At 40.1% G+C, this 26,148-nt stretch overlaps 9 protein-coding genes and 1 non-coding gene across 16 annotated transcripts; 5 read left to right on the top strand and 5 right to left on the bottom strand.

The window, feature by feature from the left end:
* Nucleotides 1-912: 912 nt before the first annotated feature.
* LOC6573016 lies at nt 913-6,378 on the bottom strand. 2 transcript variants are annotated; one of them, XM_015166703.3, is made up of 2 exons: nt 6,239-6,378; nt 913-1,807 (listed from the first exon to the last, which is right to left on the bottom strand). In XM_015166703.3, the coding sequence occupies exon 2, from the start codon at nt 1,779-1,781 to the stop codon at nt 1,023-1,025; it is 759 nt and encodes a 252-aa protein (XP_015022189.1). In that variant the 5' UTR covers nt 1,782-1,807; nt 6,239-6,378; the 3' UTR covers nt 913-1,022. The 2 variants fall into 2 exon arrangements, with proteins under 2 accessions (XP_015022189.1, XP_001999112.1); XM_001999076.4 differs by lacking the exon at nt 6,239-6,378 and adding an exon at nt 3,430-3,547.
* On the bottom strand, nt 2,138-2,211 carry Trnai-aau. Its single transcript has one exon. It is a non-coding gene; the product is annotated as a tRNA-Ile (tRNA).
* Nucleotides 3,692-7,853, top strand: LOC6573018 (mitochondrial dicarboxylate carrier). Of its 3 annotated transcripts, none has more exons than XM_015166704.3 (3): nt 3,692-3,880; nt 6,695-7,124; nt 7,190-7,853. In XM_015166704.3, exons 2-3 carry the CDS (start codon nt 6,727-6,729, stop codon nt 7,632-7,634), a joined length of 843 nt encoding a protein of 280 aa, XP_015022190.1. In that variant the 5' UTR covers nt 3,692-3,880; nt 6,695-6,726; the 3' UTR covers nt 7,635-7,853. The 3 variants fall into 3 exon arrangements, with proteins under 3 accessions (XP_015022190.1, XP_001999113.1, XP_032589078.1); XM_001999077.4 differs by having other exon boundaries at nt 3,772-4,107; XM_032733187.2 differs by lacking the exon at nt 3,692-3,880 and adding an exon at nt 5,701-5,788.
* Nucleotides 7,854-7,961: 108 nt separating this feature from the next.
* LOC6573019 lies at nt 7,962-8,908 on the top strand. Its single transcript, XM_001999078.4, has 2 exons — nt 7,962-8,200; nt 8,519-8,908. Exons 1-2 carry the CDS (start codon nt 7,979-7,981, stop codon nt 8,834-8,836), a joined length of 540 nt encoding a protein of 179 aa, XP_001999114.1. The 5' UTR covers nt 7,962-7,978; the 3' UTR covers nt 8,837-8,908.
* On the bottom strand, nt 8,829-13,830 carry LOC6573020 (lipase 3). Of its 2 annotated transcripts, XM_044007470.1 has the most exons (4): nt 13,720-13,830; nt 13,044-13,664; nt 9,328-9,426; nt 8,829-9,260 (listed from the first exon to the last, which is right to left on the bottom strand). In XM_044007470.1, the coding sequence occupies exons 1-4, from the start codon at nt 13,801-13,803 to the stop codon at nt 8,880-8,882; spliced, it is 1,185 nt and encodes a 394-aa protein (XP_043863405.1). In that variant the 5' UTR covers nt 13,804-13,830; the 3' UTR covers nt 8,829-8,879. The 2 variants fall into 2 exon arrangements, with proteins under 2 accessions (XP_043863405.1, XP_001999115.1); XM_001999079.4 differs by lacking the exons at nt 13,044-13,664; nt 13,720-13,830 and adding an exon at nt 10,103-10,213 and having other exon boundaries at nt 9,328-10,047.
* LOC26528341 lies at nt 12,562-13,044 on the top strand. Its single transcript, XM_015160138.3, has 2 exons — nt 12,562-12,732; nt 12,793-13,044. Exons 1-2 carry the CDS (start codon nt 12,638-12,640, stop codon nt 13,007-13,009), a joined length of 312 nt encoding a protein of 103 aa, XP_015015624.1. The 5' UTR covers nt 12,562-12,637; the 3' UTR covers nt 13,010-13,044.
* A 2,328-nt stretch (nt 13,831-16,158) lies between the features above and the next one.
* On the top strand, nt 16,159-17,057 carry LOC122756840. Its single transcript, XM_044007471.1, has 2 exons — nt 16,159-16,369; nt 16,430-17,057. The coding sequence occupies exons 1-2, from the start codon at nt 16,275-16,277 to the stop codon at nt 16,644-16,646; spliced, it is 312 nt and encodes a 103-aa protein (XP_043863406.1). The 5' UTR covers nt 16,159-16,274; the 3' UTR covers nt 16,647-17,057.
* On the bottom strand, nt 17,044-22,178 carry LOC6573022. Of its 3 annotated transcripts, none has more exons than XM_015166706.2 (9): nt 22,054-22,178; nt 20,409-20,512; nt 19,961-20,343; nt 19,442-19,858; nt 19,144-19,272; nt 18,470-18,779; nt 18,304-18,401; nt 18,100-18,229; nt 17,044-18,034 (listed from the first exon to the last, which is right to left on the bottom strand). In XM_015166706.2, exons 2-9 carry the CDS (start codon nt 20,494-20,496, stop codon nt 17,916-17,918), a joined length of 1,674 nt encoding a protein of 557 aa, XP_015022192.1. In that variant the 5' UTR covers nt 20,497-20,512; nt 22,054-22,178; the 3' UTR covers nt 17,044-17,915. The 3 variants fall into 3 exon arrangements, with proteins under 3 accessions (XP_015022192.1, XP_001999117.1, XP_015022191.1); XM_001999081.4 differs by having other exon boundaries at nt 19,442-19,825; nt 22,054-22,157; XM_015166705.3 differs by lacking the exon at nt 19,442-19,858 and having other exon boundaries at nt 22,054-22,156.
* Nucleotides 22,179-22,278: 100 nt separating this feature from the next.
* LOC6573023 (28S ribosomal protein S21, mitochondrial) lies at nt 22,279-22,767 on the bottom strand. Its single transcript, XM_001999082.4, has 2 exons — nt 22,513-22,767; nt 22,279-22,460 (listed from the first exon to the last, which is right to left on the bottom strand). Exons 1-2 carry the CDS (start codon nt 22,657-22,659, stop codon nt 22,344-22,346), a joined length of 264 nt encoding a protein of 87 aa, XP_001999118.1. The 5' UTR covers nt 22,660-22,767; the 3' UTR covers nt 22,279-22,343.
* A 117-nt stretch (nt 22,768-22,884) lies between these two features.
* On the top strand, nt 22,885-26,139 carry LOC6573024 (dnaJ homolog subfamily A member 4). The gene is made up of 3 exons (XM_001999083.4): nt 22,885-23,087; nt 24,009-25,147; nt 25,214-26,139. The coding sequence occupies exons 2-3, from the start codon at nt 24,044-24,046 to the stop codon at nt 25,322-25,324; spliced, it is 1,215 nt and encodes a 404-aa protein (XP_001999119.1). The 5' UTR covers nt 22,885-23,087; nt 24,009-24,043; the 3' UTR covers nt 25,325-26,139.
* Nucleotides 26,140-26,148: the final 9 nt, after the last annotated feature.

The raw sequence follows: 26,148 nt of genomic DNA, 5'->3' as shown, positions 1-26,148 counted from the left end.
TTTGAAAGTTATTCTGTTTATGGCTTAGCGAAGTTTTAAGGCCATTGCCCTTACAGTTATAAGAACTATAGCTATCAGTATGAATTTTCATTTCATGCATAGTAACAGTTGGCAAAGTTTGAAGTCATTCCGGTTATAGCTTATAGTTTTAAAGCCACTGTACTTATATTCAAGAGCTAAGCAATTATTTCACTCCAGGTAAAATTTGATTCGATACTTTTATAGAGAAAATAGAGCTATAGTTACGTTACCGCACAAGGTAAATTTGATAGCTACTATTAACAGTGTCAGTGCACAGTTTTACAGTCCATAAACTTACAGCTGTTAAGCCTTAAGAATATTTGATTTATTCGCTTTGTCAATCGCACTTTAAGCCGTGACAGCTCCATTAAGCTAAATAGCAATTTACTAAAGCAGTAAATAACATATTCAACAGTCGATGACTTTTATGCACAGTTTTAGAGTCACACTTTCAACAGTCATGACTATGAAAAACTCTATATAAATCAAGTTTACAGAGCAAATAGGGTATTGTGCCGTTGGTTACACCCGCTGGCCAGTCATCTATTTTCGCATTGTTTCACATTTCCATCGTCAGCGCATATTGAACAGCGTCCCTTAAACTGTGGGTCCGCAGGATATTTGAACTCTAGTTCGGTTTACATAGTCGGATGGACCCGCCGTAGTCATGTCCAGACACGAATTCATCATGTTGTCTGCGTCAATGCTGAGAGCTGGTCCGGCCGGTCTGGTCGAGCCCGCGGTGACGTCAGCAGTTGCAGAAGAAGAAGACAACGCAATTAGAAGAAACGAACGGACGAACGTGAAACGGACAAACAACAGATGTTATTGGCACATGCCATTCGGACAGAGACGTCTGCCTCGTACGTATATAAACAATTACAGCAGGAGTTGTTGTTGTTGCTTTCTTTTATGTATATGTATGTATATAATATATAGGTATATCAAAATGGGCTTTAATAAATTCCATACAAAATTGCAGCAATGCGAATTTGGAAAAGCTAAACCTTGACACCGATTTCGCCGGGATTGAATATTTTGACGTTGCGATCGTTGACCTTGTAGAGGACCTCCTTGCGCGTCTGCTCGCAGGAGTAGCTGCCCTCGTCGTCCAGGACACGCTCGATCAGCAGCTTGCCATCCACCTCGCGAAAGACGCCGCTCTTCAGCCGCAGCACCTGGATGCGCACGTTGCCCAGCTTGGCCACATTGTTGTCCGTGAGCGGGTGGATGTCGCTGTTGCTCAGCTTCGTGATGACGGTCAGATTGTCGTGCGCCTTGGCCAGGTCGGCCAGATCCAGGCAGAACTGCTGCACTTGCTGCTTGCTGGCGCCCAGATTGATCAGTATGGATAGATTATCAATCAGTATGGTGTAGCTGCTGCGATTCGGATAGTTCTTCTCCAGCTGTTCGCGTATGTCCTTCACCAGCTGATCCGTCAGAGTCAAGCCGTCAGGGGAGCGCAGCCACTTGGAGCTGAGGCCATGTCGCGCCATATCGCTGAGCACGTCGATCACATTGAAAGTCTTGCCGAGAAATATGTTCGAGTTATAGCCCAGCCGCATGCCCGCATTGAAGTAATGCTGATAGTGATTCTGCAGACAGACGAGCAGCGTGCCCGCATTGGAGATGCGCAGGCGTTGGCCCAGAATGCAGCTAATTAAAAAACTGCCATCGACATTCGATTCCTCGCTGATGTGCACGAATCCTGGCAGCTTCTGTTCGTTGAGACCGCAAGCGAGCAGCACTGAGGCGGCCATGATTCAGATTATGGTTTAGTGGGCAGCTGCAAAGACACAATGCACAAAGGAGCAACTGAAGTGAATATGTTTTTGGTCAATTTATAAATGCCATAAAATGTGTAGTCAATTAATTAAATGTGACGCGGGGTCACGTGCTCCGACATGCTTCATGTTGCAGACCAAATGGCCAATTGCCCAAATGGCCAAACGGCCAGAATGACCTCCAGACTTTCCTTTTTAATTTATTTACTTTCATTTTGTCACTTCGTCATCGCTGTCAGCCGCACACGTGGCCAATAGCCCGCCAATCAATGAAAATAATTTATAAATGTGGAAAAAAAAAATTGAAATACCAAAAAAAAAAAACTTCTTCTTGGCCCATGGGGGGATCGAACCCGCGACCTTCGCGTTATTAGCACGACGCTCTAACCAGCTGAGCTAATGGGCCACATGTATGAAAAGCCTCCAAAAGCCCATTTCAACGGTAAACCCAAAACGAAAAAAGCTTTTATGTAAAAGCTCGCACGCGCCTTCTCTGCATGTGTAAATATTTTGTAGCAAATTGAATATGGTAAACAAAACTCTGATTGGAATAGAATAGCTAAACGTGTTTCTGCCATTTTTTCAGCCAGCAAATAAGAAATACACATTTGCCTTTGTTATTATATAGGCGACTATTTTGCCATTTCTAGCGTCTAGGCCAATCGTTCGCTTGTTTATCAAGCTAAAAGCGTTAAAAAAATTGCTGCAACAAATTAACGTTCTAATTAGACCTTGGCTGTCAATGCGAATGGCCACCTAATAAGAGCGGCGTTTGAAATATTAGTTTCGTAATTAATAATAATTATGAATGGCAATAAATTTTAAATTAACTCACGACAGATAAATATTTATTGAGTATATATATTATATAAGTATTTATTTATATTTTTAAAAAGGCGCCTAGCAGCTGATTAATAATATATTGTAGACTTCTTTGTTTATTACATAAAAGGCATTTAAAATACATCATTTCGACAATATCTATGCTGCCTAATACATGGACCTTAAAATACCCTGCAGTTAAGGAAACTGTATGCATAATAATATTAAATATATTAACAAATAATATAATAACAACACATTCAACATATTCTTTTTAAATTAGCAACAATTTAATTGATTTTTTGTCTGACGAAATATAGAGTAGGGAATGTTAAATAACCTCGACCTCCATTAGTGATTTCGTTATTTGGGGATTTCGTTTTAGTTACATACATATGTATATAATTAATATCTAATATCCTTCACTTCTATTTTCTATATTTCACATTCTAATAACCTTTACATTATTCATACCCCCTTACATATGCATACAGGGTACTATTGAAAACAAGAACGAACTTTGCAGTGATAATGAGCTTTAGCCCGCCGATGAGCCATTGCAACGATATGAAAACACACACATACAAACATATACACAACACATTTGTATTGTTTTCAAACATTGTTGTTTCGTTTCGCATCGATTACATGGCAGATAGTTGACATGAACTTTATTATTCTACAATTGTAGAATGGAAGCACAGACACACATACGCACACACACTTGCACAGCAGCGTACATACAAATTGTGAGCGCGTACGTAGCTTATGATAGAAAAGAAAATAAATAAAAAGCTCTCACCAATTTATGTTTAATGAAGGCATACACTCGCGCTCTCTCTCTCTTTCCCTCACTCTCTCTGCCACTCTCTCTCTGAAACGCTCGTTAAGTAGGAGTTTGATTGCGACTGCGACTGCCGAAGCGTCTGACAACTGACTAACGTAAGCCAAGCCCCGCCACACTTCTGAAAAACAGTTGCAAAGTGCCCGCCTTGACCGCGCCGTCACCTCAATAGTGATAAAACCAAATCCAAAAGCCAAACACTAGTAAGTGAGAGAGAGCGTGCCGAGTGGAAGAGCGCGAGCGTCGCTGGACGAAGCTTCGTCTGACGTTCAGTCGACCGTCGACAACACACTGCTCGATCAGTACGTATTCAGTGCTCAAGCGGCGACGACGTCGTGTTGTGGTGTTGTGTGCGTGGTGTGCGTTCCAGCAGTAAAGCAAGAGAGGGAGAACAACACTAAGAAACCGGGTAAAGAACGATTCACAATATCCAGACCAGTTTTTCGCCGTCAATTGTGGTAATGATGCGCTGAACTCCCACTCGCCCACTCTCTCTCTCTCTCTCTCTCTCTGTCGATTGTGTTGTGTGCGCGTGTGTGTGTGTGTGTATTGGTGTTGCCAAAAATATAGAGCTTAAGCAATTTATAGCGGTAAACAACATACGCCGCTACAACATTTGTCTCTCGCGTTTTCAAGGTAAACTTTCAATTAGCTGAGTAGTCAATTTTTCCAATATCAAAATGCAACGATTTACACTGCATGCAATGAATGTGTGTGAATTTCGTTATATACATACAAGTGTGTGTTTAAATCTAATTCAATTGCCAACATTTGCACAGACATTAGTTTTGATAGCAACAGCGGGAGAAATCATGGCATTATCACGCAACCTGTCGTGATCTACGTCTATGAAAAAATGTGACAATCAGCTGTTTGCAAACACACATACACACACACGCATACATATATACTATGTACACAGCCGCACACGCCGAGAAATATGTTTCTAGTTGGGAAGGCGCGACTGTTTTCATATTATATAGAAACAAATCTATAAGCATATTTTTCTTATTGGATCATGTGATGTTTTGCTTTGACCTTTGCTCATGGAACGTTTCAGTTTATGATCAGATAAACAGCAAAAAGTACAAAATCTAATAATAATAACGACTTATCAATAACCGGCATAACATGTAATCTTTATATCACAGAAGGAATAAATGTCTTTACATTTACTATGCTGTTAAAAGCTCTTGTATATGTTAAGCTCGATAAACTGTTATGTGTTAAGCTTTCTCTATGGAAGCTGCTTAGATTTCTCGCAAAACACAAACAATGTGTGTTTTCATTCAGAATCCACTTGTTTTTCTTTTTTGGCAACACAAGAGAGGAAAAAGAATCGTGTGATTTATTGGCCATTTGCTGCACGTGGCATGGTTCACACGAAATGTCTTATATATACATACACATACATATACACATATACATACATATATTCATAAAGAAGCTTATGCATATTTGGAATTATTTAGTTTGTTATCACCAGGCGAGTGGGCAACGAGCTGAAAAGTCGATTAGCGTAAAGTCAAACAGGGTCTCATTTTTTTGGCTGACTAAGCATGAAATAATGTTAATTGTTAGCTAATAAGTTTTTAGTTCTCAACTAAACATGAATATATGCATTTGCAACTAAGCAGATCTATCGCTAAAAAGTTTCCAGTGTAATAAGCAATATAATTTCCAATTGCATCGTCCATAGCGGAACAAACAAATGCATATTCCAATTGGCTTCATTACAGTAGCCAGTCGCCAATTGGAAAATTTTATCAGATATTTTTGACGTAAAATAAAATACAGTATTACTTCCCCAATGGGTACATACATTAATTTATCTAAAAGTCTTCAATTGTTCCCAACATAAATATATTAAAACTACAAAAAGGAATTTTGCAATTATAATTTTAGTGTTGTTGGTTACGTTATATATATTATCTTTTAATTAGGGTTTCTTTAAATATTATATTAAAAGAAACCTTTTTAAGAAAAAATTATAACAACCCTTCTTAATAAAGCAATAATTTTAGAAATTTTAAATATGTGTTTATACTACATATAATTTCTTCTTAAAGCCTGTGCTTTACTCTATTTTAGTTGACATTGTTATTTGGCCTACATATTTCTGAAATTTCAATTTTAATATTTTTTATCAGCTATATATTTATTTATTCGTTTTTGAAAGACAAAAATTCAAAATTTTTAATTTTTTTAAATATCAAATCGAACAATTTTAGCTAATGTTAAAATATGAATTTTGGCATATCGGCAAGTAACACGTTTGAATCCACTCACGCCCACCGTAACTCGCTAGGGTGCGCAGGTCAGTGTGCGTGTGTATGTGTGTATTCGAAAATGGCTAATCAAGCAGTAAATGCAAACACACACACACAAGGAGACACACATACTCATAACTGTGTATGCAGCTTCAGGCACTTACACACACATAATCTATCATGCACACACACTCACTTCGATATCGTTATAATTCAGTTGCGCAAATTTCTTAGCTTAAAAGGAAAATCCAATCAGGCAGCTTTGTAAATTTAAATTAAAATAAACAAATACAAATATTCAAATATTCAGAAACATTCGCTACGTGTTGCCCAATTTCAATGCCGAAATGAAATACAACCGCTTTTTTCGTAATAAGAGATGCATACAGAATTAACTAATTGCACGTCAACAACTTAGCCGAAGTTACGAGCACGTTGTATGTTTCGCAGCATGTAAGAAACTAATATATGCATAAATATTTATGCAATATACTTACAAATCGTATGGCACATATGCTGCAAAGCAATTTAATAGATTTGATTGTGGAAAAACTTGCAAATTTGCGCACAAAAAGAAAACAATAAGCGGCACTACACACACACGACTTCACAATGCTTTGGGCAGCATTTAGCAAACAGCTGTTCGTGCAGCGTTGCCACTATGTACGCTCAGTTTTCACTGATGTGGCCATTTTGCATATATGACTAGTGCTGCCAAATGGCTGACGTGATTAAAGGCGCGCGCAACCAATGCTTACGTCATGGCTCAGCTGATTATACGTATTTTATTATCCTTAGCTTTTATTAATAGTGGCGATGATGTAATATTTTGTAGCTGTTAAGAATGTTGCGCCAACTTGATATTAAAATTAAATCACAATTTCGTTAATAGTTTTAGTGTTAAATTGACAAAAATGTATTTGAATATTTTGCTAATTTGATTGATTGATTAGTTAGCAAAAAGCAGAAACAGAAAATCAACAAAATGAGCAGCGACAAGCATGCCCATTGGTACTTTGGTGGCATTGCCAGCGTTGGAGCGGCATGCGTGACACATCCTCTGGACCTGCTCAAGGTGACGCTGCAGACGCAACAGGGCCATTTGTCCGTGCTGCGCTTGGTGCCAAAAATCATGCAGGAACAGGGTGTCCTGGCCTTCTACAATGGTTTATCTGCCTCGATCCTGCGCCAAATGACATACTCAACGACACGATTCGGTGCCTACGAGGTGGGCAAGGAGTTCGTCAACACCGACACCTTTGCGGGCAAAATCGCCCTGGCCGGCCTCTCGGGCATGATTGGCGGCATCTTTGGCACGCCCGCAGATATGATAAATGTGCGCATGCAAAACGATGTCAAACTGCCGCCCGAACTGCGTAGAAAGTAAGTGGACGAACGAAACAAACTAAACTGAATCCCTAATCATAATCGATATACTCTCTTAACAGCTATCGCTCTGGTGTGGATGGCATTGTCAAGGTGTACAAGACGGAGGGCTTCAGGAAGCTATTCTCAGGCGGCTCGACGGCGACGGCTCGTGGCGTCTTCATGACCATTGGTCAGATTGCCTTCTACGATCAGATCAAATCTACGCTGTTGGCTACGCCCTATTTCCAGGACAATCTGGTCACGCACTTCACCGCGTCACTCATGGCCGGCGCCATAGCCACGACGTTAACGCAGCCCATGGATGTGCTGAAGACACGGTCAATGAATGCCAAGCCCGGCGAATATAAGAGTCTCTGGGATATTGTGCTGCATACAGCGAAGCTGGGGCCGCTCGGCTTCTTCAAGGGCTACGTACCGGCATTTGTGCGTCTGGGTCCGCAGACGATATTGACGTTCATGTTCCTAGAGCAGCTGAGATTAAATTTCGGCTACGAGAAGCAGTAACATTCCCGCCTGCAACTAGTTTAAGATGATGTTAATTGCATAAATTGCAGCTGTTGGCTTTCGTTTTTAATGTATATAATTTGCGACTTTTAGATCAAAATTGAATTTTATGTTATGTAAGCTTTGATCGAATTATAAACAATATTCAAGCTGGGCGGAGTTTATCTCGTTACAAGTCCATTTAAAAAAAATACATAAATTCGTGATTGTTAAAAAACATGCTGGCATTTCCGTTGACACTTTTGATTTCGATCGGCCTACGTGGCGGATGCGCAACGCTCGCATGCGATTAGCAGCTGTATAAAAAGCTCGTTCGGTGCTCGAAAATTTTATATCCGATTGCAATGTCTGTGTACTTGGTGCAGTTCTTCGCACTGCTGCTAGTCGGCAGCTGCGTCCATGTGCAAGGTGGCGAATTAAATTCAACCATAGGCGAAATATCAAAGACTCACGAGGACACGACGATGTTCGGAACTGACTTAAGAGTCAAATACCAGGATGAAAAGACAAGCGCTGTTATCAATGGGGAGCTGAACATGTTGACCAGCCTAGACAACGATTGGAAGGTGAGATATATGTATGTGTATATATCAATAAGAATATATTATACAAAGTACAAATAGGTAAGTGCGAATTCTCATACTTATGCAATAGAAGGATCGAGCTTGAAGACATTTGCGAACTGCAATAACACTGACGGTTGGCAGCATATAGCTAACTGATATGACACACTCCGTGCTCAAAGCAGACTGACAGCAGCTAGCTGTTATGTAATAATTTAATTTTATAAATATAAATTTTGTATATATGTACATATATGAGAAGATAATTTCGTATATGCTTATATCTCATCTCAGTAATACATATTTATTAATTTAAATCAGGTAAACATAACAATTCTTAGGGCGGATTCACCATCATCGGAGTATAAAGTGCATAAGGATTATCCTGTGATGGGTGTCTGCGATTTAATGGGATCGTTATATAAGAACTTCATATATGAGAAGATAAAGGAATATTCGAATGCACCCGACCCAAAGAGCTGTCCATTGTCTCCTCAAGATTTCTACATTAAGGAGTACACACTGCATGCATCGAAACTTGAGAAATATTTGTCGACTGGCTTCTATATAGTAGATGGACAACTATTGCAGAACGACGAAATTAAATTGGGTTACCAGATGAAAATCGTAATTGCTTAACCAATGCCCTTTAATGTTTGAATCGTTTGATTGAATAAAGAAACTATTCGTAGTTAGACATTTGCTTGAGGACTTCGTCGTACACGTATTTCTTGGCCTCAGTGCCCCAGATAAAGTCCAGATGGGCCCACTTCTCGAACGGCACCAGATAGTCGAGCGCCATGTTGGGGAGCTCATCGCGCAGCTTGCGCACATCCTTCAGATCGCACATCCAGTCGTTGGCGCCATAGTACAGTAGAACGGGTGCCTTGGCGTTCTTTAGCTTGTACTCCGGCGGATAGTAGCTGCCGTACTCGTAGGGATTGCGTAACACAGAGTAATCGAACTTGCGGAATTTGCCGGAGTTGTGTTCCTGGCAGAAATGCAGATTCTGATTGACCGAAGCGCCGGCGGGCGATGTAGCCTTGATGTGCTCCAGCAGATTCTGCAGAGAAATCAAGATAGAGCACGTCATACCTCTAGTTATCTAGCTATCCTCTTCTATCACTTACATAGTCCAGTTGCTCGGAATCGTAGCCGCCGATCAGGAAGATCTCATTGGCGCACATCTCAGCGTAGGGCGAGGTGGCTTTGCACATCTCAATGCCCATGTCCTGCTTGAACTTGTTGCTGGGCATGAACTCCATGGAGCCACAGAGCTCGACCATGGCATTGGGCTGGCCCAGAATGGGAGCGAAAGCGCGTGTCATTGGACTCTTCATGTTGCCCATGTAGGCGGCGGGGCCCAGCAGATGGGCCGACTTGATCTTGTCATTGTATTTGGGGCGCTCGGACATCATGACCAGGTAGACGGTGGTACCCTGGGAGTGGCCTACGTACTGCAGTTGGCTCTCGCCAGTCACACCCAACACGTAGTCAATCATGGCAGGCACATCGTAGATGCCAATCTCGTTCCAGCTGAAGTTCCAGAACACCTGCCAGAAGGTGGGCCAGTATTTGTGGGCCTTGGAGTACGTATTGCCGCGGGCATTGCCCATCCAGACATCGTAGCCGGCATCGGAGAGGATGTAGGCCAAGGCCTTGCCGGGACCCATCAGCACCCAATCGCAGCTGGAGCTCAGCATGCCGTGCATGAGGAACGCAACTGGTCGCTTTCCAGTGTCGCCCGTCTTGGGGGAGTGGGGTATGCGGTGCATGGTCAGAATGTAGTTGTCCTCGGTGACCACGGTGTGGCGCTCCATTGGGTAGCCATCGTTCTCGATTCGTTCGCCCTGAAAGCAGTTGAAATCTAGAACTTGCCCCAAGTTAATTGTGGATGGGTCTTACGCAATCCGAGATGGGTCTCTTGGCAGCCAGAGCCAGAGATAGCATGCCCAGGAGCAGGCAGGCACAAATCAAATGTCTACTCATCTTGTTCCTTCTTTCAGTATTGCACTTAGCCTGGCAATTCGAGCGCCTTATATAGGCTGGGCATCCGTTATCGCCTCTATAAGATCTGATATGCCTGCAGCACTATCTATTGATAATATTCAGTTTGTGAGTCCAAATTTTTGTTGTCTTACACTTTGTTTACCCCCCCAGCGAATCGAATGCTATGTAGAGCCATGGGTCTAATCTATTTTTTTTTTTTTACCCTGAACCCATTGAAAATGGGAAATCAGGGTATAATGGTTTTTTTAAAAGTATGTAACAGGCAGAAGGAGGCGTGGCAGACCCCACAAAGTATATATATTCTTGATCAGGGCGACGAGCTAAGTCGATTTGGCCCTGTCCGTCTGTCTGTCCGTCCGTCCGTCCGTCCGTCCGTCCGTCCGTATGTATGAACGCGTCGATTTCAGAAGATATAAGAGCTAGAGACTTGAAATTTTTTTTCCTAAGTCCGTGTATATCACGCGCATATCAAGTTTTTCTTTAAATATCGATAACTACTCCCGATATTTTATTATCGATCAAAAACCTTATCGAATGCTAGTTATTTAATTATATCTCCTACACCTTTAGAGCTAGAGCTTACAAACTTTAAATGTAGACTTATATATATTTTATATAATTTCGATTTTTGTTGTAATTTATCCACCCCCTCACCCTCACCTTTGTAAAAGGCGTATTTCAAGTACTAGAGACTTGTGCTTTGGAATGTACATACATTTGAACATTATGATTACGTTTTGAAAGTTTCATTAAGATTGTACGTCTAGAAATTAAATTATTCAACAAAGAAATTCTTATAATGTTGCCCACACTACAGCGCAGCCCAAGCGCAGTCGCTGCTTACTGCGCAGTTAGCAGAGCGCATTCTAATACGCAGAGTGAATATCAGATTAGAGGGTTTAGGGTATCTCCCTAGTCGAGCAGTCTCGACTAGAGTCTTCTTACTTGTTTTTTTCTATTTTTGATTTGAGACAATTTTGTCTCTAATTTACAATTCGCCCGATCCTCCATGCTACTTCAGTATATGTCGGCCTTTATCGTCAATATAGTATATACGTATATATATTTTTTGATTTTATTTATTGAGTTTCTTGTGCAAAGCTCTTACAATCGTGTGTACTGGTACAATAAATAATTTATTTGATAAGTCCAATCGTACGTTCCCTATAAACTATATACAAATTAAAGTGCATCATCAGGACAGCATGACAAAATTAATCGCTATTGGTCTACCTATGTATGGGCGTAGGTCAATGCTTGATATACAATATATATTATTTAGGCCGTGACGTGATTGTTCGTATATAACATATAACTCCATAAAAAAATAAAAAAAAAATATTAAAAGAAAAATGGCATCACGTTTTTAACGCAAAACAGGCGGGATACATATCGTAAATTTAGCATAGACATACATGTTGTCTATACCATTGATTTTAACCCAGTTATAGTTATAAAGTCCATAGTTATAAACGCTAGAGACTTGATTTTTGAAATACTAATACTATTCTAAATACTATTCTATAACATAACTAGTATAAGCATAATATTTGGGTTGGATAACTTAAGTCCTTTAAACGTTATCAATAAAAATCAATCTTTATACTTAAATTTGAGAGCATAACTGGTAGATATTAGACATTTACTTAAGAGATGCCTATGATGATTGCATAGCAGATACATTTATCAATATAGATTAGATACAGATGGAGATATAAATACAAAGACAGTGCTGTGTATATTGAATTGCATTATGACTACCTGGTCTTGATTCAATTTTAGAGAGATAAGAGGAATTAAAATTATTTATTTTGTATGGTTTTGCAAATATTCTTTATATTCATTAACTACTCATTGCAATATCATTGTTATTCTCTAAAATAAATCATAGATCATATCTGCAGTTCCTAAGTTATTCTACAATTTATTAAACTAGTTCAGTGGAGGTCTTAAGTGCTTTGGCATGTGTCTGACTGCATCTGTTTTCTTATATATGTAAATATACAGTCAACCTTAAGTAGCTTGAGCGTCTCCCACCTAGAACACACCCACTTTCCTATTAAAGCACATAATTAAAAAGGACCAGTTCGAAAATGAAAAGAATTTCCTTTGATTTCCTATGCCTACAGGTCATTCGACGTGGGTCTAGGTCAGCACTCAACATGCTCCAAATACACACAGTCGAGACACGTATGCAATCAGAATTATTGATTTGTGGGAGATACACATATGCATCAAATATGTAGGTTAGTCATGACGACCGGCCACGGCCACAACAATCCGATAATTGCGTCCTTAAGCAGTATGTACAAAAAATATTCGATAAACTGCCTTATGACACTTTATTAGATACTGTTGCGTTGTCGCGGAAGGATATACTAGTTGCCCCATTTTGCTTATCGGAGCTGTTACCTGTTACCAATTACCAAAATGAAGCATCAGCAAGTTGTTGTTGACTACTGGACCATGCTGAAGACATCGGCATTGTGTCTGATATTGGCTGTAACGGGTTTTATATTTCTCAGGTATATATGAAAATTATATCTCATAGACTTTGATCTTGAATTCCTTTGTATTCGTCGTAGAATGGTGCAAACGATCTTTTGGTTGCCCAAACGTTTTAATCAGAACCAGGAACGATTGGAAGCCTTGGCCAAGCAATATAGCGAACAAATGGATCCGGAGGAGCGAGCTGAAATCGAAAAGCTTTTCAACAGCAAGGAACCCCTAACAGAGGCGCAAATTAATAAGTTGCTGGATGGTTCCAAATCGGAGATCGAAGAGCCCAAAAAAGAACAGTAGACACTAAGTATTTAATACACAAAAGAATGCCCATGTCCTGCTTGAACTTGTTGCTGGGCATGAACTCCATGGAGCCACAGAGCTCGACCATGGCATTGGGCTGGCCCAGAATGGGAGCGAAAGCGCGTGTCATTGGACTCTTCATGTTGCCCATGTAGGCGGCGGGGCCCAGCAGATGGGCCGACTTGATCTTGTCATTGTATTTGGGGCGCTCGGACATCATGACCAGGTAGACGGTGGTACCCTGGGAGTGGCCTACGTACTGCAGTTGGCTCTCGCCAGTCACACCCAACACGTAGTCAATCATGGCAGGCACATCGTAGATGCCAATCTCGTTCCAGCTGAAGTTCCAGAACACCTGCCAGAAGGTGGGCCAGTATTTGTGGGCCTTGGAGTACGTATTGCCGCGGGCATTGCCCATCCAGACATCGTAGCCGGCATCGGAGAGGATGTAGGCCAAGGCCTTGCCGGGACCCATCAGCACCCAATCGCAGCTGGAGCTCAGCATGCCGTGCATGAGGAACGCAACTGGTCGCTTTCCAGTGTCGCCCGTCTTGGGGGAGTGGGGTATGCGGTGCATGGTCAGAATGTAGTTGTCCTCGGTGACCACGGTGTGGCGCTCCATTGGGTAGCCATCGTTCTCGATTCGTTCGCCCTGAAAGCAGTTGAAATCTAGAACTTGCCCCAAGTTAATTGTGGATGGGTCTTACGCAATCCGAGATGGGTCTCTTGGCAGCCAGAGCCAGAGATAGCATGCCCAGGAGCAGGCAGGCACAAATCAAATGTCTACTCATCTTGTTCCTTCTTTCAGTATTGCACTTAGCCTGGCAATTCGAGCGCCTTATATAGGCTGGGCATCCGTTATCGCCTCTATAAGATCTGATATGCCTGCAGCACTATCTATTGATAATATTCAGTTTGTGAGTCCAAATTTTTGTTGTCTTACACTTTGTTTACCCCCCCAGCGAATCGAATGCTATGTAGAGCCATGGGTCTAATCTATTTTTTTTTTTTTTACCCTGAACCCATTGAAAATGGGAAATCAGGGTATAATGGTTTTTTTAAAAGTATGTAACAGGCAGAAGGAGGCGTGGCAGACCCCACAAAGTATATATATTCTTGATCAGGGCGACGAGCTAAGTCGATTTGGCCCTGTCCGTCTGTCTGTCCGTCCGTCCGTCCGTCCGTCCGTCCGTCCGTCCGTATGTATGAACGCGTCGATTTCAGAAGATATAAGAGCTAGAGACTTGAAATTTTTTTTCCTAAGTCCGTGTATATCACGCGCATATCAAGTTTTTCTTTAAATATCGATAACTACTCCCGATATTTTATTATCGATCAAAAACCTTATCGAATGCTAGTTATTTAATTATATCTCCTACACCTTTAGAGCTAGAGCTTACAAACTTTAAATGTAGACTTATATATATTTTATATAATTTCGATTTTTGTTGTAATTTCCCCCCCACCCTTATATCCACCCCCTCACCCTCACCTTTGTAAAAGACGTATTTCAAGTACTAGAGACTTGTGCTTTAGAATGTACATACATTTGAACATTATGATTATGTTCTGAAAGTTTCATTAAGATTGTACGTCTAGAAATTAAATTATTCAACAAAGAAATTCTTATAATGTTGCCCACACTACAGCGCAGCCCAAGCGCAGTCGCTGCTTACTGCGCAGTTAGCAGAGCGCATTCTAATACGCAGAGTGAATATCAGATTAGAGGGTTTAGGGTATCTCCTAGTCGAGCAGTCTCGACTAGAGTCTTCTTACTTGTTTTTTTTCTATTTTTGATTTGAGACAATTTTGTCTCTAATTTACAATTCGCCCGATCCTCCATGCTACTTCAGTATATGTCGGCCTTTATCGTCAATATAGTATATACGTATATATATTTTTTGATTTTATTTATTGAGTTTCTTGTGCAAAGCTCTTACAATCGTGTGTACTGGTACAATAAATAATTTATTTGATAAGTCCAATCGTACGTTCCCTATAAACTATATACAAATTAAAGTGCATCATCAGGACAGCATGACAAAATTAATCGCTATTGGTCTACCTATGTATGGGCGTAGGTCAATGCTTGATATACAATATATATTATTTAGGCCGTGACGTGATTGTTCGTATATAACATATAACTCCATAAAAAAATAAAAAAAAAATATTAAAAGAAAAATGGCATCACGTTTTTAACGCAAAACAGGCGGGATACATATCGTAAATTTAGCATAGACATACATGTTGTCTATACCATTGATTTTAACCCAGTTATAGTTATAAAGTCCATAGTTATAAACGCTAGAGACTTGATTTTTGAAATACTAATACTATTCTAAATACTATTCTATAACATAACTAGTATAAGCATAATATTTGGGTTGGATAACTTAAGTCCTTTAAACGTTATCAATAAAAATCAATCTTTATACTTAAATTTGAGAGCATAACTGGTAGATATTAGACATTTACTTAAGAGATGCCTATGATGATTGCATAGCAGATACATTTATCAATATAGATTAGATACAGATGGAGATATAAATACAAAGACAGTGCTGTGTATATTGAATTGCATTATGACTACCTGGTCTTGATTCAATTTTAGAGAGATAAGAGGAATTAAAATTATTTATTTTGTATGGTTTTGCAAATATTCTTTATATTCATTAACTACTCATTGCAATATCATTGTTATTCTCTAAAATAAATCATAGATCATATCTGCAGTTCCTAAGTTATTCTACAATTTATTAAACTAGTTCAGTGGAGGTCTTAAGTGCTTTGGCATGTGTCTGACTGCATCTGTTTTCTTATATATGTAAATATACAGTCAACCTTAAGTAGCTTGAGCGTCTCCCACCTAGAACACACCCACTTTCCTATTAAAGCACATAATTAAAAAGGACCAGTTCGAAAATGAAAAGAATTTCCTTTGATTTCCTATGCCTACAGGTCATTCGACGTGGGTCTAGGTCAGCACTCAACATGCTCCAAATACACACAGTCGAGACACGTATGCAATCAGAATTATTGATTTGTGGGAGATACACATATGCATCAAATATGTAGGTTAGTCATGACGACCGGCCACGGCCACAACAATCCGATAATTGCGTCCTTAAGCAGTATGTACAAAAAATATTCGATAAACTGCCTTATGACACTTTATTAGATACTGTTGCGTTGTCGCGGAAGGATATACTAGTTGCCCCATTTTGCTTATCGGAGCTGTTACCTGTTACCAATTACCAAAATGAAGCATCAGCAAGTTGTTGTTGACTACTGGACCATGCTGAAGACATCGGCATTGTGTCTGATATTGGCTGTAACGGGTTTTATATTTCTCAGGTATATATGAAAATTATATCTCATAGACTTTGATCTTGAATTCCTTTGTATTCGTCGTAGAATGGTGCAAACGATCTTTTGGTTGCCCAAACGTTTTAATCAGAACCAGGAACGATTGGAAGCCTTGGCCAAGCAATATAGCGAACAAATGGATCCGGAGGAGCGAGCTGAAATCGAAAAGCTTTTCAACAGCAAGGAACCCCTAACAGAGGCGCAAATTAATAAGTTGCTGGATGGTTCCAAATCGGAGATCGAAGAGCCCAAAAAAGAACAGTAGACACTAAGTATTTAATACACAAAAGAATTTTAAATGAATAAATACATATCTGGAAAAGAAGAGCAGTGGAAAACCTATATAGCAAATATCCCACAATCAACAGTAGATACTAGCTATAAATAACCTACAAGATTTCACCGGAATAAATATTTATTTTTAATATTTCTGAAAACTTTCAATTCAGTAAGCGATGAGTCCAGCTGGCAACAGTAGACACTAGCTATAAAGTTCACAGATTGTATTTTGTTTTTAAACAATATATAGCATATATATTTTGTTTAGTATATCAAGTATGTTTTGAAACAATAATTGGTATTACAGCGATTTTACACATCATTTATAATATTTATATATCTTAAAACTGAGCAATCAACTAAATTGGCAAAACATAAACGTATAATCAATCAGCAACTGGTTAGTTATGTATTTATTTAGTAGGGTATATGTATGCATGTAACATATGTATGTATATATAAATAGGTACTTATAATAAGAACAAAAATATATGTATATAACCATATATATATGTATGTATTGGAAAAAGCAGTTCTATTTGCTACTGATATATGCGGACTTTAAGCCCTTTCCTGCTTCAATTTCAAGTGTTTGAGGGGAAGCGAACAAACGATGCCTTATGAAGAGCCTCAAATAACAAAGGACATTTACATAGATATCATCAACTTCAACCTCTTAAGTTTTCTTCATCTTCATCTAAATTTTCCTTTTTTTTTCTTTATTAACTAACTCATATCAAATATAAGCAAGCAATACAATACAGATTCAGATTTACTATAATTTCTACATATATTGGGTTTTTCAAAAGCGCAAGTCTCTCTTTTTTGTCTTCTTCATTTTCTTTATTTTTTAAAGGATTTCTTTTACCACTTTTCTAAAATTTGTCATATATGTAGTATATATGATGAATATAAAAACGTTTTTTTATCTCGCACTTTCTAGCCAGCCAAAAATATCACGAGAGTTTTTTTTTGCTATGATAAGAACTAAATTATAAGCCTTTTGATATTAGCCATTTTGTTTTGTTTTTGGTTGTCTTTGGTATAATATATAGAAAGAAAAAAATGTTGACCAATTCCGAGAGAGCGCATTTCTGTCTATGTTAAACAACTTGTGAAACAGAATAATTATATATGTATATATGATCAGTTGTGTATATAACTTAGTTAATATTTCATTCATATATATTATATGTATACATATAGATATTTATATATATACTTTTGATAACATTTAAGAGCTGTCCTCACTGCTCTATTGACTTGTGGTATGCATTGGAAGTCTGAAAAATGGATTTGCCAAGTTAACGCGCGCAGCCGGCAGCAACTCGGGATGTTCGGTTAGAGTATCGGAGAGTGCGGTGAGCAGAACTCCTAAAAGGAAAACGAAAACAAATTAGAAAACTTGTTTTTATTAATAATATTAAATCCCCACTCACTTAGCACTTTCTTCTGCAAGTCAACGGGAATAATGCCCAGATTGCCCTCGTGTTCCAGGAATTCGGTTAGCTTCTGCAGCTCCTGCTGGGCCTCATCGGAACCATGAGCCAAAGACTGAGCAAACATTACCTGCAGGATAAATATTACAATTTAGATTATGACTCTCTCTCTCTCTCTCTTCATCTGATTATATCTCAACTCACCTTGGCCAATTTGTAGAGTATTTCCTCCAAGCTGTACTCATTATACAAATATTCTACGATTTTAGCACGACCCATGGTTTCATCATAGTCCGTTAGATCTAACATATATACATATCGTTCAAATATATAGTTACTTTTTACATAGTTTACTTTATTTGTCACCCACCTTGAGGACTCTCATTCTCTAGGGCCTTCAGCTTATTCCAGAAGGTGAAGCTGTCTAAGGACTTGCCTCGTCCTATTTCCGGAGTTACGGCCTCCGAATCGCTGTCCAAGTGTATGAATGGCTTTTCAGTGGTGGTGCTCGTTGTGGTTGTTGTTGTTGTCGATGTGGTTGTCGAGCTAGGCAAAGTATTACGCTTCAAGTGATTCTGACGCAACTCCTCGGGAAAAATGCGATTTGCATAGGAGCGCTGCAAGAACTCAATGCCCAGACGAATATCGCGCAAAAACTTCAGAGCACTCTCTCGGGTGATCTGCGAAGAGAAAAGATATAGATGTGGAATATAAATATATAGAAATGGATTCATTCAAGAAGTGTAGAGATAGATTTAAAGAAATATACATATAGTTTTGGATTTTTTGATATACATAGGTATACAGGGTATCTGAGGTATATCGATTTTATACTCTAGTTTGAACTGAATCGTATATTTAACTATTCGGTATATTCTTAGGCTAGGAGGAATATTCCTACAACAAATCCTAGTTTGGGCATTCACCTTAGGGTGCATGACTGACGATTTACAGATAATTTCTGAATATATGGATATATTTATATAGATTCAGGATATCGACCTAGATGAAGCATTACAATATTAGATAGTTAGATAAACCCACCAAATTCTCATCGATCAGTTCCTCAACAGCTCTAGCTACGCCTGTCTCGTCGCCAGTCCAGAACACATACTGGGCCATATCAAAGGAAGAGTATTGGCCATTTGTATTGCGCAGCAAGCTCTGAGCCGTCTACAAGAGAGAGATAAAAGAGAGCATGTGAATCAGGGCAGATCAACAGAGATGTGCGTGGGGTCAAAGTGCAAGCAAGAGTGGGCGAATGTTGAGAATAGATCAATTTAGGTTGGGTTAGCCAATTCGTTGCCGATCAGTAAAATAGTTTTTGAGTTGTCATAAGAACCTTGGCCGTCATATGTGGCATGCTGGAGCGTCGCTCTGTGGTCTTGGCCACCGTCTCCAACTGGTCTATCAGTATGTCGCCAATGGTCTCCTTGTTGATATCGTGATTGTGATGGGCCGTGGGCAATTTATCCGGCATTGAGTCGACGTCGGTTCCGCCAACTGCGTCGACTGTCTCTTCGGCAGTCTCAACGGGCTCACCAGCCACATCCTCGCCAGCTGGCGCTGCTGCGTCTTCTGTGGCCACTGTTGGCGCTGCAGCTGTTGTTGTTGTAGTCGTGGGCATAGCTGTTGTTGTTGTTGTAGTTGTTGTTGTGGTTGCTGGAGATGTGGGCAACACCTCGGGATTTTGGCCAAATGCAAGACGCGCTGCACCGTAGAAAGCCTGTTGGTTTTTGGGTGGTTTCGTGGATATACACTTGGATTTTCAAAAGACACATATTGGCTTGGTTTACAAGGGGCATACATACATACATATACTGCTATGGGACGGGATCTGGGCCGGGCAATAGCTCCTTACCTTTGCATGGGCTCCCGGCTCGTTGGCCGGCTTGGCCGCCGTCTTTGGCTCCTCTAGCTGTGAGCGTTCGCCATCGTCCTTAAACGCTGCCGTTGTCGTCGTTGCCGATGTGCTGGTGGTGGTTGTGGTGGACATCGACATTAGGGGCGTGGCCACCTCCAGTTGACGCTCCAGGTCAGGCATCAGAGGCTGCTCCTTGCTACCCACCTCTGGTGGGGTAATTACTTTCGCGATGCTCTCCTTGGTGGTGGTTGTGGTGGTCCGTGCGGTGCTGCCATCGTGCTGTCGTTTTCCCACCGCGGGCTGCTCCTGCCTCAACTGATCCAGCTCCACGACATCGTCCTCGATTTGCGGAAAAGTATCAGCGCTGCGCTTCAAAGGGGCTGCACGAACATGAATACATGTACGTATATCTACACATATAGTATATATCGTGAGGCCTACTTACAGTAGAGATATGGTAAGAGCGCCGGATAGGCATGAGCCAGGCTGCAGCTGGCAACCAGGACAACAGCCACGAATCGATTGCCAAACATAGCGTAATATTTCGAGCTGTAAAGGACATTAGACGTAATCAATTTGATTAGCTGCCAACAAAATTTGATTACGCATACAAATGCAAGTTTAAATGTGTTCGAGTGTGTAAGTGTTAGTGTCAAGAGAGTGAAACAGAAACACACGCACATCAATGCAAATAAATATTGCTAAAAATAACACAAGAAATCGATAAAACAGCGGCAGTAAAAGCGTCCAAAGCAAAGCACAGCACAATGGAAACATCAAAAACAAAAAACAACAACAAAACAAAAATGAAAAGTTTAATTTGGTAATGGGGAACATTAAATGCCCTTATAGGTAGTAAAAGCAATGCAAGCAACGCTCAGCGAAACATAAACAAAAAGTAAAATTAACAAGAAGTAAATTTTCCATTGTGAAGGACGACGACTAAATACACTTGCTAAATAAATATATGAACATATACATATATAAGTCTACCGTACGAAAAACAGTACATTTTTAAATCCGTAAATTAAATTCCAATACTATAAAATAGTTAAAGGTAAACACTCTAAAATGTATATTTAAAAATAAATAAGCGCTTGATTATAAAATAAAACTAAATTTCATTCAATGCAGATAATTATTAATTATATTATGTTATTTCAAAAGGCTCAGACTTCATAACAGTAAAAATTAATCCACTTGATATTTGACTCAAGACTTAAATACTTACAATATAAGAATAAAATATCATTCACAAATAAAATGTAATATTTAGTATACATACTATTAATATATAAGAACACTTTAAAAATAAAATTAAGGATGATAACAAAATGTAGTATAACAGTAAAATTTAACATAGAAATGAAATAGAGTAAAAGAATAAAATATATCTAGCAATTATATGCTACACCAAATACAATACAATCTCACATCGAATCATACATTTGCCAACATAGGCAGCATACCCATTGCAAGGGTATTCAAACAAGGTGCCACAACAACGGCAACAACAAGCGTGGGGCTTGTCAATGGAAGAGCAGAATGGAACACGCCAACTTTGATGTTAAGCGAATTTTATGCTGTGGTCCCTAACTAAGCCACCCAACCATCGACACACACAGGCACACACAAACACATGCACACAAACAAAGAAGAAGCACATTCACTTACACACACACATATACACATACACACATACATACGCACACGATTGTAATAGATTGCCCACAAAAGCGAATTATCGATGCATTTGGGAGCACTTAGGCACGTTTTGCGCCTTGCAAGCCACTTGCTGTTGTAGATTGCGTTGTTGAGTGGGGATGCAGCACAAACTGCAGTAGCAGCAGTTAAAACCACAGCCGAAATTATGCTGAAAATGCAACGCAAATCACGCACACACACTCTGGCATATACACACTACACCTACCACAATATGCTAATAATACATGCTCATGAATTTTGCACAAATAACAAATATGGCAACGCTCAAAAGTGTGCTATAAAAATGTTTAACAACGCAATAGACACTTCGCAAATAAGAACAGATATTATTATTGTAATTGGCACAAATGGAATTTCACTTTTACCTCTTGTAACGTATCAACTTAAAAACTCGTCCTAACTGCACGAACACAGAGAAGACTCTGAGCCGAGCAACGAATTGCGAATTGTTTGGCAGCAATAAAAATTGAAAGCTCACTCTTGCCGCTAAAGCGCTTTAACACTATGAAGCCAAAAGGGCATTTGTATGCCCGCTGCAAGGATAAAAGCTCTACGAAAAGCTTAAGCATTCATTTATGTGTTTCTTCGTGTTTGTTTTTTAACTATGTTTTAGATTTATTTAAAAAACAACGGCAAAACAATAAATCATGTAAATTTAATTGCAGCCTGGAAACGGATCCACACGGTTCTTTCGTAGCACAAATTGAATTTTACGATTCATGTCCTCATTGTAGATGGCTTTGCACTTCTCAAAATTAACACGACGACGCACCTGTAAAAATAACAGTCATTAGCTACATTTAAGAACATGTTTATATTCGCACCTGGTAGGGCTTCTCATAGAAGCGCGTGCGGCGGAACTGATCGAAGATTTCTTCCTTGCCGAGTATGCGGTTAAGAAGACGGCATGCCTCCTCCACGTTGTTGTTGTGCACAAACACAGTGCGTGCTATGAATTGAGCGTGTCTCATTTCTAATTCTAATTCAGAATTTATTTTATTGAATCTCTGGCTATTCCACTCGAGTTAAATAACCAGGCCGCCGTAGACAGCTGTTTTGTGAGGTGTGACCGTATTGCTTTCATCTGTCGTAGGCTTGCCAGACTGCGAATTTGGGACAGAGTTGCATTTTCTCAACGAGCGACTCGTTGCTATGGCAGTATTATTATAATAAAAGTAGTGTAACATGTATCACCCCTAATATATTCTCGATCTTTCATACAACAAGCGTGGCGCATTCGTACAGCGATAGCAGGCTGCTGAAAAAGTATTCGAAATAGATTTAAAATTATAGTAAAAGTGTAACTCTTAAAGCGTACTGTAAAAACGGTATACATATATATAAATATATAACTATTAGAACAAATATTCGAGTACTCGTGAAATCCTGTTATAAAAAGGTGAGAACTACTAAGAAATGGTCTAATTATTTCCGCAGGCATTTTCATTATGTGTGTGTGTATTTGATGATTAGTTTTTGCCCAGTCTTTGTTAAGTAATCATAGGGAATATATAATTTTTATATTTGCGTCGTAGTTAGTAATTGCACTATGTTACGCCTGATGCACTATTTTGCAAAATCGATTCAAGTCGGCAACGAAAGCTGAATTTTCTTTGTCTCTACCCCAATTAATATTCCTCTGACGCAGCGTCCTGCGCGGCACATGTTTTAGCGTGTGCGCCCATACTCAATCATATTTATGTGTGTGTGTGTGCGCCTGTCTGTCTGGGAATTGCAGCCGAATTGCAGACAAGGGCCTTACGAAAATCGCACACAAATCAATAGAAAATTGTACAGCGTTTTCTAATTTTTTCGCTTCGTCTCGTTTTCTGCACGTTGCTTTACACCTAGTCATTGTATTGGTGTGCTTTTTTTCACATTATCATGTCGTTCGCTTTGTGCCGATGTTCGCACAGGGGCAACGGTTACGGCAACCAGGGCTGCGCACTGCTGACGAAATTTTCTAGAAGTTTATGTACATTTGTATATAAATATGTATGTATGGATGAGTGTGTGTATATGTATCTGCGTCAGAGTGGTAGAGAGAGACAACGAAATGCAAAGAGTAAGGCAGAGTCAGCTGTGAGGCGTTGAATGTGGTATCCAAAACCGAACAAAAAAGCATATTGAAATAGAAAATTTCTAGAAAACGTGGGGCCCTGTTATCTTCGATACCGCCGTGTGTCGACCTTGATATTGCGTTTTTTTTCTTTTGAATTTTCGCATCCCGGAAATTGCCATTTATACGAACAAAAAGCGACCAGTTTATAAATATCTGGCAACCCGAGTAATTACAATGTAATTTCGTCTCTGTTTGCAGTTAAAGGTTAAAAGAATCAGCTAACAAGAAAAAATATGGTTAAGGAAACGGGCTATTACGATCTGCTTGGAGTGAAGCCCAATGCAACCCCTGATGAGCTGAAGAAGGCCTACAGAAAATTGGCGCTCAAATACCATCCAGACAAGAATCCCAATGAGGGCGAGAAATTTAAAGCCATCTCCCAGGCGTACGAAGTGCTCTCTGATGCGGACAAGCGTCAGATATACGACGAGGGTGGTGAGGCGGCCATCAAGAAGGGCGGCGCCGATTCCGGCGATTTCCGTAATCCAATGGACTTCTTTGAGAAATTCTTTGGTACCGGTTTCGGTGGTGGCGGCGGCGGCGGTCGCCGTCGTGAGCGACGCGGCAAAGATGTCGTCCATCAGATGTCCGTTCAGCTGGAGGAGCTGTATAACGGAGCAACGCGCAAGCTGCAGCTGCAAAAGAATGTGATTTGTGACAAGTGCGAAGGACGTGGTGGCAAGAAGGGCAGCATCGAGAAGTGTGTGCAGTGTCGCGGCAATGGTGTCGAGGTCCGTGTGCAACAGATTGCGCCCGGCATCGTGCAACACAATGAGCAAGTGTGCCGAAAGTGTTCCGGCAGCGGTGAAACCATACAGGAGAAGGATCGCTGCAAGAACTGCAACGGACGCAAAACGGTGCGAGAGCGCAAGGTGCTGGAGGTGCACATCGAGAAGGGCATGCGGGATGGCCAGAAGATAGTATTCGCAGGCGAGGGCGATCACGAGCCCGAATCTCAACCGGGTGATATCATAATATTGTTGGACGAAAAAGAGCACTCAACATTTGTGCATGCGAATACGGATCTGATGATGAAAATGCCGCTGCAACTGGTCGAGGCTTTGTGCGGCTTCCAGCGGGTTATCAAGACTCTCGATGATCGCGATCTGCTGATTTCCACACAACCCGGTGAAGTTATCCGACACGAAATGACCAAATGCATTGCCGAAGAGGGTATGCCCATATTCAAGAACCCCTTGGAGAAGGGCACACTCATCATTCAATTCGAAGTTATATTCCCCGACATGCTCAATCCATCAGTTATCCCGACGCTCAAGCAATGCTTGCCGCCGGCGCCAGATATTGACATTCCAGTTGATGCAGAGCATGCAGTTTTGGTAAGTCAAGGGAGAGAGAGAAAGAGGAGCGAGTCGCTAACAACTATTTATTGTTTTGTTTTGCAGGAGGACTTTGATCCCAAGCAACGTCGCCAGGAACACCAGCGCATGGCCTATGATGAGGACGAGGGTGGCTACCAGTACGGACCACGCGTTCAACAGTGCACATCCAGTTAAACAGCTTACACTTAAAGCAAATTAACTGACACACAACAAAAGTAAACAACACCCATAAAAACGAAATCCAAGAAGTAAATCAAGTGTCTGCGTCCAAGGTGAATCTGGAGAATGAATATTCACTCGCCAACCCCCTCTGCGTGTTCCAATTGTCAACCCAATGCAAGTCCGTCACTAACATCGTCTGAACTAGCTACTGCCCCCCACTTGGCACTTAGCGCGTATATATTCCCAGCACCTGGCACTCCATCCGCATCGACTGGCATTTGCTGCATTCATTGTAATATCCCAAACTAAAACTAAAAGAAAAAAAGAAACACTCGCAAATAATTAACTGAAATTTACACACACACACACACACCCATATATACACTAAAATGTATCCAAATTGAAGAAACAAAAATTTCAAGTTATATATATGGCTTAGGATCGGGAGACGCTCTTCAGACTACGAGATATGCTAATTACGATATTTAGGTATAAAAACAAAAAACAAAAGAAAATACTTATCAAAAATATTATGCACTACATTTTTAACGCGTGGTTCGAAAAACTATATATAAACATTGTTTTATTCCGTTTATGTTGAGTTGGATATATATGAGTTGACAATAGGAGATGCCACCCCCATGAAATACGAATATATAAATGAAACAAAATTTGAATCAAGTCGCCACTAGAACCGCATATTTACAGACCGCGATCCAACGCGTCTAGGAACAAATTTAAGTTATTTAATTCCAGCCTAAATAATAAAGCGTTAGATTAAACGGATATAATAAATAAAATAATACACAATTTCAACTTTAAAAATATATGTTTAT

This window comes from Drosophila mojavensis, unplaced genomic scaffold (genome assembly GCF_018153725.1).
Source record: "Drosophila mojavensis isolate 15081-1352.22 unplaced genomic scaffold, ASM1815372v1 contig_16, whole genome shotgun sequence".
In the NCBI taxonomy this organism is placed as follows: domain Eukaryota; kingdom Metazoa; phylum Arthropoda; class Insecta; order Diptera; family Drosophilidae; genus Drosophila; species Drosophila mojavensis.
This window is presented reverse-complemented; position numbering and strand designations above follow the sequence as displayed.

What these genes read in the sequence shown, in the direction of transcription:
- LOC6573016 (XM_015166703.3), bottom strand. Translation starts at nt 1,781, where the DNA reads ATGGCCGCCTCAGTGCTGCTCGCTTGCGGTCTCAACGAACAGAAGCTG.
- LOC6573018 (XM_032733187.2), top strand. Translation starts at nt 5,716, where the DNA reads ATGAATTTTGGCATATCGGCAAGTAACACGTTTGAATCCACTCACGCC. An exon ending in TAACTCGCTAGGGTGCGCAG is followed by an intron (nt 5,789 to 6,694) that starts GTCAGTGTGCGT and finishes TTGATTGATTAG; the next exon opens with TTAGCAAAAAGCAGAAACAG. An exon ending in CCGCCCGAACTGCGTAGAAA is followed by an intron (nt 7,125 to 7,189) that starts GTAAGTGGACGA and finishes CTCTCTTAACAG; the next exon opens with CTATCGCTCTGGTGTGGATG.
- LOC6573019 (XM_001999078.4), top strand. Translation starts at nt 7,979, where the DNA reads ATGTCTGTGTACTTGGTGCAGTTCTTCGCACTGCTGCTAGTCGGCAGC. An exon ending in GCCTAGACAACGATTGGAAG is followed by an intron (nt 8,201 to 8,518) that starts GTGAGATATATG and finishes AATTTAAATCAG; the next exon opens with GTAAACATAACAATTCTTAG.
- LOC26528341 (XM_015160138.3), top strand. Translation starts at nt 12,638, where the DNA reads ATGAAGCATCAGCAAGTTGTTGTTGACTACTGGACCATGCTGAAGACA. An exon ending in ACGGGTTTTATATTTCTCAG is followed by an intron (nt 12,733 to 12,792) that starts GTATATATGAAA and finishes TATTCGTCGTAG; the next exon opens with AATGGTGCAAACGATCTTTT.
- LOC6573020 (XM_044007470.1), bottom strand. Translation starts at nt 13,803, where the DNA reads ATGAGTAGACATTTGATTTGTGCCTGCCTGCTCCTGGGCATGCTATCT. An exon ending in AGAGACCCATCTCGGATTGC is followed by an intron (nt 13,665 to 13,719) that starts GTAAGACCCATC and finishes AACTGCTTTCAG; the next exon opens with GGCGAACGAATCGAGAACGA. An exon ending in GCAACAAGTTCAAGCAGGAC is followed by an intron (nt 9,427 to 13,043) that starts ATGGGCATTCTT and finishes TTCAAGCAGGAC; the next exon opens with ATGGGCATTGAGATGTGCAA.
- LOC122756840 (XM_044007471.1), top strand. Translation starts at nt 16,275, where the DNA reads ATGAAGCATCAGCAAGTTGTTGTTGACTACTGGACCATGCTGAAGACA. An exon ending in ACGGGTTTTATATTTCTCAG is followed by an intron (nt 16,370 to 16,429) that starts GTATATATGAAA and finishes TATTCGTCGTAG; the next exon opens with AATGGTGCAAACGATCTTTT.
- LOC6573022 (XM_015166706.2), bottom strand. Translation starts at nt 20,496, where the DNA reads ATGTTTGGCAATCGATTCGTGGCTGTTGTCCTGGTTGCCAGCTGCAGC. An exon ending in TGCCACATATGACGGCCAAG is followed by an intron (nt 19,273 to 19,441) that starts GTTCTTATGACA and finishes TCTCTCTTGTAG; the next exon opens with ACGGCTCAGAGCTTGCTGCG. An exon ending in TACTCTACAAATTGGCCAAG is followed by an intron (nt 18,230 to 18,303) that starts GTGAGTTGAGAT and finishes TTTATCCTGCAG; the next exon opens with GTAATGTTTGCTCAGTCTTT.
- LOC6573023 (XM_001999082.4), bottom strand. Translation starts at nt 22,659, where the DNA reads ATGAGACACGCTCAATTCATAGCACGCACTGTGTTTGTGCACAACAAC. An exon ending in TCTATGAGAAGCCCTACCAG is followed by an intron (nt 22,461 to 22,512) that starts GTGCGAATATAA and finishes TTATTTTTACAG; the next exon opens with GTGCGTCGTCGTGTTAATTT.
- LOC6573024 (XM_001999083.4), top strand. Translation starts at nt 24,044, where the DNA reads ATGGTTAAGGAAACGGGCTATTACGATCTGCTTGGAGTGAAGCCCAAT. An exon ending in ATGCAGAGCATGCAGTTTTG is followed by an intron (nt 25,148 to 25,213) that starts GTAAGTCAAGGG and finishes TTTGTTTTGCAG; the next exon opens with GAGGACTTTGATCCCAAGCA.